The sequence below is a fragment of the Mytilus trossulus genome, chromosome 10, assembly GCF_036588685.1.
Source record: "Mytilus trossulus isolate FHL-02 chromosome 10, PNRI_Mtr1.1.1.hap1, whole genome shotgun sequence".
Lineage (NCBI taxonomy): Eukaryota > Metazoa > Mollusca > Bivalvia > Mytilida > Mytilidae > Mytilus > Mytilus trossulus.
The window spans coordinates 61995282-62008739 of record NC_086382.1 but is presented as its reverse complement, the minus strand read 5'-3'; the positions used below and the strand labels follow the sequence as shown (position 1 = coordinate 62008739).

General features: G+C 32.2%; 1 protein-coding gene across 4 annotated transcripts in view; it reads left to right on the top strand.

Moving 5' to 3' along the window:
- Nucleotides 1-3008: 3008 nt before the first annotated feature.
- LOC134688338 (uncharacterized) overlaps nucleotides 3009-13458 on the top strand; it is a 40410-nt gene continuing 29960 nt past the window's right edge. For all 4 annotated transcript variants that reach the window (XM_063548950.1, XM_063548951.1, XM_063548949.1 and 1 more), the window contains exons 1-6: nucleotides 3009-3189; nucleotides 8435-8621; nucleotides 9011-9148; nucleotides 9448-9662; nucleotides 12295-12499; nucleotides 12907-13019. In XM_063548950.1, the coding sequence (XP_063405020.1) occupies nucleotides 3082-3189; nucleotides 8435-8621; nucleotides 9011-9148; nucleotides 9448-9662; nucleotides 12295-12499; nucleotides 12907-13019 (966 nt within the window). In that variant the 5' untranslated portion in view covers nucleotides 3009-3081. The remainder of the gene's footprint in view (nucleotides 3190-8434; nucleotides 8622-9010; nucleotides 9149-9447; nucleotides 9663-12294; nucleotides 12500-12906; nucleotides 13020-13458) is intronic.

Sequence of the window (13458 nt, the reverse complement as noted above, 5' to 3'; positions counted from 1 at the left end):
TTATAAGTACATAAAATAAAACAATATAAAATTATATTCACAAACATCACAAGACCACTAAAAATGTCACTATTACTCAAATCTTAACAACTTGCGAACAGAATCAGTAGACCATTAATAATATTTTAATAACAAATGTTTAAATACAACAACTCCTTCAACTTTTTCAAGAGAATGTTTTAAAATATAGAGATAAAAGGCACCGAAAATAAGTATGGATCATTACTAGACTTTATTCAACAGTTTTACCGAGGAATAAATGCAGCTGCAGACATGCACAAGTACATCTCGATACTATCGTATATATATACGAAGATATTAAATTTAAAATACTTCATACAAACCGTGTCTTCTCTCAATGCTATAACTTCACCGTACTTCTAAATTGGTTTCATAAAGCTTTGATAGGATCAATAAAAAAGGTTGAAAATTAACACACAAAATTCAGAAAAAGGAAAACTTTCACTCGTATTCTGTTTTGAAGTTAAAAATGTAATTAACCAATTGACAACATTAGATTATCGAAAGATTTAAAGGGATCATTCGAACGGCAAACCCAGACAGACCGGGTGCACTGACAGGTATACCTGTCTGCTATTGGCAAATTAACCGCCATGCGAATGCACACACCCTAAAAACATGTAACTCATCATGAGTAACTCACATACCAAAAATCGGCCCAATATCTAAAAGCGCTTAGAAGAAAAGTATGTATAACTGTGATTTTTAAAATTTACCAAAGTAGAAAAAAGGCCGTAATTTCGACAAAAAATTAGCCGAGCTGAACAAAACTTAAACTTTATCTGTAACTCATCATGGTTAACTTACATACCACAATTCAGCCCAATATCTGAAAGCATTTAAAAAAAAGTATAATGATTTGTTGCGGAATGACGGAATGACGGAATAACGGAATTTCGCCCAAGGCTAAAACTATATGGCACCGACAACTTAGTTTGGGGGCCATACAAAGAAGATGTGGTGTGATTGCCAATGAGATAACTCTTCACGAGAGATCAAATGACACAGAAATTCTAACATTTTTGTGTACTGGAAATGTATTCATATCATGGTTTTTGTTATAACAGTGTTTTCCTTTCGTTAAAGAGTGCATATTTAGTGTTTTAAAAATCTTGAGCTGAGAGTTTAATCAAAGCGCAGATCCGCATCCCAAATCTTTATCTTGAAAATCAGCTTAAACATTTTTATTTTAAATTGAAATTGTTCAAGCTAATAGAAAGTTTACGCATTTCTGTTTGATATTCAAATTTGACAAACATTTCATATTTTCACAAAATTCAGTAGCATATCAATTAAGTTTTTTAAACGCACGAACCCTCAGAAACACTTAGATATTGACGTGTGACATATCCTTTATTTCCCAATAACCACTTATAGTTTACTAAGATCAGACTAACTTACTATGTAGCTTGTCATATGTTCTAAAGGATAAGCGGATAACAACTGTCATTGTAATAGATTTAAACGTTTAATTTTGAAACACACATTACTTTATTTTTTAATCTCATCAATATAAGTAATTCATAGTTTTAATATAGATTAATTTATATAACTATTTTGTACTTCGTAGATAGTTTCTGGTATACTATTTTTCTCTACGTTCGTCCTTCACATTCTTCCTGACGTAACCATTCTTTAATATATTGTAATATACATTAAAATTATTCAATTCATTCAAAAAATGATTGCACAACATACATGTATATAGATACACATAGAGTTTTAAAATTATTTTAATGTAACTGAAAAAAAATCAGAGAATAGATCTGAAAGCCATTTGAGAGGACTATGGTAAACTAATGATTTTGCCCCTCCTCTAACTGATTGGCGAATGATAAATTATCGAAAATAAAAATTCAATCAGAGAATAAATTTAAAGCATTTGAGAGGGCCAGGGTGAATTTATGAATGTTGCCTCCTACCCTAACCGCTCCCCTTACTGTTTGGCAATAAAAATATATTAGAAATAAAAAGGTAATCAGATAATGGACAATAAGATAACAAGCCATTAAATAAGAAAATTGGTAAACTTATGACACCCCCCCCCCCCCCCCCAAATAAAAGCAAAAGAAAAGAACCCTTAACTATTTGGCCATATACAAATTATTTAGAATAAAATAATTGTATCATCTTCGCCGTTGGCATCACAAAGTCATAGTTATAAATTCCAACAGCCGGGGTACTTTCAACACACGTAAACAGGGTTTTTAAAAATACTGAAAACTGCGAAATGCCGAAATCAAAATTTAGACTAAAACACGCATATGATAGTAAGAATATTGACAGTTCTGACCCACATGCTAATGAAATTTTGTTATAACAAAAAAAATCAACCAACCAAACAAACAAACAAACAAACAAATCGTTTTCTACTCATATTTAAAAAAACAAATATTTACGAATACCAATCAATATCAAGTTTTTGATTATTTCGCGCAACGCGCATTTATGAGTCTCAATGCAAAACTGAATTGAACAATGTGGATTGATAAGGGAAATTTATAAAATACGTCAAAACATAATTTTCTGATGTATATTTATAAAATACGTCAAAACATAATTTTCTGATATATATTTGTGAACATCACTTGCGTTAGAATGTGAAAATAGTATTCCCTATTTACAGGATTAGAAAGGGATAACTTGTTCCGTTTTCAACAGGATACTTTAAAACTTAAATACATTTGTTTTTCCCTTCTTGTTTTAAATCTTTTTATTGATACGTTGATAAGATCGATATAAGGAGGTAGGAAAAAGTGTCTAAATAATGAAAATATCAATTATAATAATAACATAATAATAATAATAACATAATACTCAGATAATGTGGAGTAATATAATTTTATTCTTCTTAATATGTGACTATCAAAATTTATGAAAAAAGTTAATAAAGTTCCACGTGTATTTTTTTTCGTATATTGGATAATGATATTTTTTTTTAGCTCTGCTAAATAAATATAATAAATTCTTAAAATATTACAGGCTTTTATAATTTACAATAACTTCAAAATATATGCTGACGGAAAGAACAACAAACTAGAAGAACGTGAAATAAGTGAAATGTATAAAGTGGGAATTATATTAACAACATTCCTGCTCGTGTCATCTACAATCGGAGGTGGCTGCAACCAGAAAGAAAACCCATGTGATGAAGTCAGAAGTCAAACGGTAAGAACTAAAGAGTCTGAATGAAAGAGTCGATAGATATAATAATGTCTATGGGGTTGTTTCTAAAAGCCCCGGAGTCAGCACTTTGTGTTCGATGCAATATCATAGATATGGTAATTTTTCCATACATTTACTTTTAATGATATATTGAATTAACCGGAACACTTAGTTTTTTTTACCCCAGGGATAGATGGGCTTAGAAGTTTTTTTTATCACAACCTTTTGGAAAGTTTGGCTTGCAATGCTATTCTACTTTGGGGTTTGCCTTCAACTTTTTGAAGCGAGCACTGCTGATGAGTCTTATGTAGATGAAACGTGCGTCTGGTGTAATACATTATAAACATGGTAACTTTGACAAGCTGTTTTCTTAACAGAGTATACTTTAATTTGTTTGAGACATAACAAATTTTTTAACCCAGTCTTCGAGTCTTTCCTTGGACATTATGAAGTATAACGTTCCAGGAAAATGCATTAATGTTAAGAGCAACCATTATGGCATGTTCATCATTCATCGCATGCATTATATCAAATTTGCCCGTCAAAAGAAATATGAACATGATGAATCCTTTCAGAAGATATTTATTTTTGTCATTTCTTTACGATTTTGTTAATAATTGGAGGATTTTTGTCGCTGTTGAAGACTGTATCTTGTCCTTTAGATGTCTGTTGATTTCATGTTGTTGTTGGAATGCTGTCTCAGTAATATGCACACATACTTCTTTTGATATTTACAAAGCACGTATACAATCAAACATAAACAAAAACACATTTAGAATCTTGAAACTCATTACATGTGTCAGGTTGAATATTAAAAAGATCAAAGGTATGACGAATACGGACGATTGGTCGTTATTTGCACCATAACTAAACAAAAATTGGGACCCTTTATAGCTTGCTGTTTGGAGTGATACAGGACTCTGTGTGAAAGATCGTACTTTGATGGTTTACTTTCTCAAATTGTAACTTAGATGGAGTGTTGTCTCATTTGCACTCATACCTCATCATCTGTTTATATCTATGTATTGAATAGTAGACACAGGTCAACCTAGCAAATTTCACAGGAGGCTTCCCTCTCTACTTAGAAAACTGTAAGACACCTTTTTTATTTGAGTCTTTTAGGGCTTACAAACTTCCTTAAAAGAAGAAAGGTATTGAATTGGAAAGTAAAGAAAAAGTTTTATTGATCGACCAAATAACATCCTTAAGTTTCTACAGATGTTCATATTAAGACATTTGCCTGTTGGACTCTAGTATCTATTTGTTTGACTTTTGTCTAATTTATTAATATAAGGGCTTTTAAAGTTGAGTGCAAACCAGCAAAAACTACCAAAAATAGCTTATTTTTAATGTTTTGATATTTTAACTGAAATAAGGAAAACCCTTACTCTAAAAGATATTTTGCTAATTTATGTATCTTACAAAGATATTTAAAAAATGTATAAGATATCTTTTTGTGTAAAGCTCTTAGTCACGAAAAAAACCATACAAAAACAAAGAATGCATGAAATTGCATTTTTTGCTCAAATGCTATAACGACATGTTAATGATGTCCTAAAGATATCACAAATAAAGTTTCCAAATTAAACCAATTGGTTTATTCAATAGCAATGAACTGAACATTTAAATGTTGAAATGCTTGAATGCGTCTATTGTTAATTTGTAATTTCAGGAACCAAATTATTTCTCACTATCATACCTCCTCCAAAGAAATGATAAACCCACGGTTATTAATGAATGAAACTTTAAAATTTCCTTTTATTTCTTGTTTGAACTCTCATGCATTGTCTTCTCTGATCTACATGATCTACATGGCACCCTAAACATCTCTGATCTACATGGTACCCTACACATTTCTGATCTACATGGTACCCTACACATGTATGTTACACATCTCTGATCTACATGGTACCCTACACATCTCTGATCTACATGGTACCCTACCCATCTCTGATCTACATGGTACCTTATACATCTCTGATCTACATGGTACCCTACACATCTCTGATCTACATGGTACCTTACACATCTCTGATCTACATGGTACCCTTCACATCTCTGATCTACATGGTACCCTTCACATCTCTGATCTACACGGTACCCTACACATCTCTGATCTACATTGTACCCTACACATCTCTGATCTACATGGTACCTTACACATCTCTGATCTACATGGTATCCTACACATCTCTGATCTACATGGTACCCTACACATCTCTGATCTACATGGTACCCAACACATCTCTGATCTACATGGTACCTTATACATCTCTGATCTACATGGTATCTTACACATCTCTGATCTACATGGTACCTAACACATCTCTGATCTACATGGTACCCAACACATCTCTGATCTACATGGTATCCTACACATCTCTGATCTACATGGTACCTTACACATCTCTGATCTACATGGTACCCAACACATCTCTGATCTACATGGTACCCTACACATCTCTGATCTACATGGTACCTTACACATCTCTGATCTACATGGTACCCTTCACATCTCTGATCTACATGGTACCCTTCACATCTCTGATCTACACGGTACCCTACACATCTCTGATCTACATTGTACCCTACACATCTCTGATCTACATGGTACCTTACACATCTCTGATCTACATGGTACCCTACACATCTCTGATCTACATGGTACCCAACACATCTCTGATCTACATGGTACCTTATACATCTCTGATCTACATGGTATCTTACACATCTCTGATCTACATGTTACCTAACACATCTCTGATCTACATGGTACCCAACACATCTCTGATCTACATGGTATCCTACACATCTCTGATCTACATGGTACCTTACACATCTCTGATCTACATGGTACCCAACACATCTCTGATCTACATGGTACCCTACACATCTCTGATCTACATGGTACTCAACACATCTCTGATCTACATGGTACCCTACACATCTCTGATCTACATGGTACCCAACACATCTCTGATCTACATGGTATCCTACACATCTCTGATCTACATTGTACCCAACACATCTGTGATCTACATGGTACCCAACACATCTCTGATCTACATGGTATCCTACACATCTCTGATCTACATGGTACCCAACACATCTCTGATCTACATGGTACCCTACACATCTCTGATCTACATGGTACCCAACACATCTCTGATCTACATGGTATCCTACACATCTCTGATCTACATTGTACCCAACACATCTGTGATCTACATGGTACCCAACACATCTCTGATCTACATGGTATCCTACACATCTCTGATCTACATGGTACCCAACACATCTCTGATCTACATGGTATCCTACACATCTTTGTTCTACATTGTACACTACACATCTCTGATCTACATGGTACCCTACTCCCTATCCATTAATTTCTGCTCAGGAAAGCTTGCCCTGATATGGTTTCTACATTTTTGTGTTCTAAAAACATTTTGAAAAGTTTCATAAAGTAAAGCAATATGGCCCTTTACATTTGGCACTAGCAATATAGCCCAAACATATTATATGTCTAGAAAAAATATCCACTTCCAAAACTCTATGCCCAACGTGTTTTCGCATTCATTACCTTTTTATTCAAGTTGCATAAATAATGCACTATAACAGAAAAGGAATATCAACACATGTATTTTGCATGTCATAACTTATTCTTTACTTTGGAATAGACTGAAGCTAAAAATAAATGATATCTTGTTATTTGTAATTCCAAGAAGTATCCTAATATTTATAGATAACCAGAAATGAATCATTCATATTTTTAATTCTTATTCTTTTTTTATCTGACAATAATATAAGAAAATATGATTTAGGAAGTATCAGATATCCTGCATGACATATTCATTATAATCTTTTGGCATTGACCAAGTGTGTGTTACAAAGATATATAAAACTAGCTTAGACATATTTTCAATTTCATAATATCCAAATATGAAAGCACCTAAACTGTATGATACTGATGTTTTCAACAGGATATAGAAAAGAAACAGCCATTGAACATTAATAGATATATTAAACTTATATTTGACAAAAACAAAAGACGGATTGTGAAGAAAACTTAAAAAAAATGAAAATGTAAACACACTTCTTTCTTTCTTTTATAAAGAAAAAATAAATAAAAGAATGCTGGACATCTATTTTCAAAATTCCGCGTGGATAAAGCATGGCGATTACTCGTATATAACCTTCGCCCTAATACTATAAGACATGTACATATCGCGATAATAACTTCCTAGATTAAGGGTCATTATATGGTCAATCTGATCATTTGAAAAAAGATGTAGACTTCCTAGAGACAAAACGTGTCATTAGTTTTCTCGTTTGAAATGTTTTACATTGTCATTTCGGGGCCTTTTAAAGCTGACTATGCGGTATGGGTTTGCTCATTGTAGAAGGTCGTACGGTGACCTATATTTGTTAATTTCTGTGTCATTTGGTCTCTTGTGGAGAGTTGTCTCATTGGCAATCATAAAATATGATGTGACAATCGGACTTAGAAACACATAATTTTTGCCAAAAAGTACAAATAAAACAAAAGCATGCATAAATACTTTACAATGCAACTTAGAAACTATGATTAATATGTTGTTCAGAGTCTTTAATGCACGAAAACAAGAACCTTGTAATGGGAACAAAAGCAATATATGGGATAAGAGCTAACTAAAAATATACCGAACCCAAAGCCAACTAGAATAAAGACGACATTTATAGTTTAAAATATGGTCTTAAACTATATAGATTCCTGACTTTTAAATTTTATTTTTTTAAGTTTTAAATGGCCCCCTGTTACCATTGTTTATTTGACGGTGTACATGTCATTTATAAATGATTTTAATGCAAAACAACAACCTGTCATTAGGCAGTATTATCTCTTTTTTCACTGATTGACCACATTGAAGGACTATGAGGCGGATACAGGATTTTGAGGCTCCATAAACAAGACAACGTTTGGAGTAAGACATTTTTTAAGTCTATGATTCACCATATGTATGTAACCCTAACCAGGGGAGGGGTGTTCCCCTGGTAATGATAGCATATCAATCATCTTAAATGTTCATATTATATTTTTTTAAATTTCAGTCTCTATTTATACACATGACATTGATAAATACACTGATAAACCAATGCAACATCTTATACCTAATATATTACGACAACGTCTGCTTGAAATTTCATAAGTTGGCATAATAACAAGTGTGCTTATTTGATGTAATAGAATGGTAACTTTTCCTTTCAGGGGAACAGTACCAATGAGGCACCAGTTTGTACCCATGTTTTGGAAACTTATGTAATGACAATTCCCGATACAACAGCTATTGGAACAACGATCGGAACTTTGGATTGTACCGACCCTGATCATGGCAATGTTACATACCAAATAGCAATAACTGATGCTGTTCAAAATATACAGTCTTTGGACAAAAGTAAGTTCCCACTCAAAAATGTCCTATCTTTTCAGCTAAAATCATTATTTAAAATAACAAACATGTACTACCTCGTACGTTCAATATATAAAATTTGATCAAATGAAATAAAAATTTTTACCATCTAGACGTAGACATAACTTTGCTTCGCTTCATACATGCTCTCCATTTAATTTTTACTGTTGAGTTTAATAAAATCTACTCAAAAAATAAAATTGAACAATCAACAAAACATTTCCTTTGTAGCAATATTTCTTTTTCAAATTTTAAAGACACTACTGCAATTTTTATTAAACAATCAAATGTACTTTATCAATGCATCAGAATAAGCGAAAATATGGAAGGATAAACAATGACACTGTCTTTTAATTCAGCAAACTATGTTTCAGATACGTTTAGTGTTAATTCAGATACGGGTGATTTCAAGCTGAAACAAACTCCAACTTTAGAGTATTACGACTTTGCTGTTATAGTGTCAGATACTGATGGTCAAAATACTACAATCAATGTTCAAGTCTTCGTAAATGGTAAGTAAAACACGTTAGATTATATTTGATAACACTTTTTTTTCGATAAGGTCTTAGCACAAGATCAGGTTTCTATGCACATAAATTTACCATGGGTGCCACAGTTGTAGCAACCGAATGAGGTTTAGGATACGAATACAACTTATCAGTATCAATTTAATCTTATTCTATGCATGCACTATTTGTAACCGTATGGTTGTACATTATATTTATATGAAATGTTTTGTATTTTATTTGAACCGTATGATCTAGACTTTACAAAACGTGCTTCGGTTAACTTTTCTTCTATTCATTTGCAGATTTTCCTCCTGAATGTAATGTTTTGGAAGGAACTGGTACGGTACAAGACAACCTTGATTCATGTTATAGCACTATGATAAAATGCGAAGACCCACAAGGTGGCTTTGTAAACTATACATCAACCTCTGAACTATTTGATCTGTATAGCAATGTCAATGGTAGCCTTGACCTTTGCCCTGCCATGGACCTTCACAATAAATCTGGAATTTACGAGGTATAATGGATTAATTATTTAGTTTATATGAGATATAGATCATATCACCACTTTGTATTTATTTATCACATTAGAGAACATAATTATGTACACAAATAGTATCCCTGTCAAGTTTTACTATGGCAGACCATGGAAGTAATATTTAGATATTACTTCCAAGGGCAGACATAATCTCAATCAGAGTATACAAACAGAACCAGTAATCCTGCTCAAAAGAGACAGAACAATAATTAAGACAAAATAATTATTAAAAGATGAAAATGAAAAAAAAGAAAAAGACACGTACGAGCGGGGTGTCTTCCCGATTGTCCCACTTTTTGAAATTACAGGTAAAAAGGTAATGAAATTTTGTGGGACAATCGGGAATATGTTTGTGGGACAATTGGGAAGTTTAAATGTGGGATAATTGGGAACTGTTTTTTATAATGATTAATTTGTTTTTATAGCGTGTTGCAGTTAATCAAAGGTTACTAATCAATGTAACTTATAAAATATGAACAAAATCAGAACAAATAATAATATTTACATATTTTATTTTGCTCATAGTAGGTACAACTGAAGTATCATATATATAATGTGAAGTCTTTAAAAAAAACCAACATTTTTTCAGTCTAAGATGCATATTTTTTTTAATTATTTTTATTGGCTTTGAACCAGCAGTCAGTACTGCGAGTACTCTCAGATCTGTACTTAGTGTCTTTGTTGTGGTGATGTCCCACGCCAGGAGCTTGTAAGTCAGTGGTTGTCGTTTGTTGCCGTGTAACATATTTGTTTTTCATTCATTATTTTGTACATGAATTATGCCATTTGTTTTCTCGTTTTACATTAGTCATTTTGGGGCCTTTTGTAGCTATGTGGTATAGGATTTGCTTATTGTTGAAGGCCGTATGGTGACCTATAGTTGTTAATTTCTGTGTCATTTGCTCTCTTTGGGATAGTTGTCTCATTGACAATCATACCACATCTTCTTATTTCTTATGGAAGTCTGGCTCTTCTTTATAATTGGTGAAGAGTCCTGTTGACTGCAAAAACAATGGGAAAAATGGAAAAACATCCTTTAATGCAAATTTAGAGAAAATAGATTGGGGTACAAGAAATGGTTTTACCAGACGCATGTGCATCCCATATAAAAAAAAAATCTTTCAAATGTCTCAAATGTGTATTTTTTCAATCAATTATAACAAAGAGGTTAAAATAATAAGATTTGTGTTCTAAAAAAAGAGAAAATAACAAAATTACAAAAAAACAATATTTTTTTTTATTAAACTTTCTTATATTGACACCTCCTTATAGTTTTTTTAAAGTTAGATCTATTCAGATTGATCCACTCTATCTTTATTGAAAGTATGAAAAAAAAAGTTTAATTGTGAAACTGTGATTTTTTTTCATGATAATAGCCCAAAAATGGATAACATTTGATGAAAACTGAGAAAATCATCAGAATTGGGTACTTTCAAATGGCTGTAGCAAAAATAAGTGCACCAACATATGATTTTCGTCACCAATTTTTTTTCTAGCGTCATATATAAACCCAAAAATCAGGTTCAGAAAAAAAGTTTTAATTCAAGACCTTAAAAGATCTATTTCATAAATCAGAAATATTATATTTTTCTAATCAAAAGTGTATCAATCTTATGATTTAAAGAACATTTTTTTTTATACTTTTATAAAATTAATATTAAATATGCAATAATTAATTCTTGTTTATTTAGCAAAACAAACAACAGTTACCTTGTTTATCTAAGAACATTTTACTACATAAAATAATGTGGGACAATCAGAACTTTTCATGTGGGACAATCAGAACTCTAAAATTTAAAAAAGTGGGACAATCGGGAATAAACCACGAGCGGTTGCCCATAATTGATTACATCTTCTTCATTTGAACTTTTGTGGATAATTGTCTTAATAGCAATCATAAGACATCTCTTTGGTTTTGATAGGGATAAATGATAGTCATATCATTACGAATCCATACACATTCTGTTTGAAAGTTAGATTTGTTAAAATACTTGAAAAAAGCTCTAGTGAAAATATAGACTGTGTGTGCTGATGCCACATAAATCAATCGTTCATGTTAGTTAAAAGTACAGATGGGTACAGTCTTTACCTGTGCAACATGTGCCATTGAGTGAACAAAATCCCCGAATACAGCAGTTCTAATAGACCACTTTCGAGTTCATCCGTCACCGGCAAAAACTCGTCAATTATGCACTCCTTTATGACGTCATTTACCAGATAGAGGGGGTCGCCTGTATCCCTGCACTATTTACGTTCATCAAGCGTCTTAGTGGTCGTCTTTGTGCAGGATAAACTAGAAATAATGGTTGCTCTGTAGGTACTTACTGACAATTCCCTAATGACAGCAGTGTTGATTGTCAATTTTGAGAATTCAATTTGCCGAATAATTCGTACAATATAGAATTATAGTTTTCCAACCACTCGCTCAACATTGGAAGGGAAGTGACGACGCCCCTAAACGCACAAATGACGGTGATAAAGGCGCGTATAATTGACGAGTTTTTTCCGGTGACGGATGAACTCGAAAAAGGTCTAACTTTTCTGATTAACGTTGTCAGTTTTATATTTTTGTCAATTCAATAATGTTTAATATGTTTATCTATTTCCACAGATCATAATATACGCTAATAATGAAATAGGAATGATAGCGTTAGTATTTACTATGACAATCCTGGATGTCAATAATCCACCATACTTTGATAATATCCGTGATTTTAATCTGTTAGAGAAATCACCCCCAGGAACATTGCTGGGTGTTATAACAGCAAAAGACCCGGATACTCTACCGGGATATAATACATTAACATATACAATAGGTATAGTATTTTACAGGACTAGTAAATATTTCACTGAACTTATTTATATGCATCTTAAATATAACAACTATTCAAACTTTTCATATTAATGTTGAAAGAATCATATGAAAATTACAAGTAAGAAAAGTTTTGCTCTCGTTTGCAGTTTTTGTCAAAATTAAGTCGAATTATAAAAATCCATGTTTTCGGAGATGTTTTAAAAAATTTAATATTTCAAGTATGATAAAGCTGCATGATTAAACCCATAAAAAATATTTATATGATTGGCGATGCACATACATATTTGTAAATCTTTTAAATAGGAAATATCATATTAAAATCATATGATTTATAACTTCTCTGCATGGAATTGTTAAAGAATTACAAAACAAACGATAAAACTAAAGAATTACTATGATATATTTTAGTTGAACAAACAGTAAACAGTACATTTACTTTGAACCAAGACACTGGAGTATTACGTCTAGGAAGTACACCATTAAACGTATCGGATGTATCTATGCACACCTTATCTTTGATGGTAAGTTAAATTAGCAAAACACGAACATATTACCATTAGTTAAAACAACCTTTTAAAATCTCTCACAAATTCCATATGGACGACGATGCTTGAACATGCTATTTTTCACGAAATATAACTTAGTGGAAACACCTTCATTATAAATAATAGAATAGTAAAACAAAAGTAGTTGCAATTCACTGTAAACGTTACATGTGTTTACCATTCGTTTTTGATGTGTTTTGTCATTTTTTTTGTGATTTTCAAATGTTAACACAAAATCATTCGAATACGCCATTGTTAAAACCATTGGTTCCAATTTAGTTTGAATTAGAAATAAAGTTTACGTTACTGCTATTCATATAGAAACGATTTTAACAATTCCGTGTTTTCATCTGAATATGTTTTATCTCGGTCTCAATCCTATGTCATACTTAGGAACAACACTATAAAGCTTTAA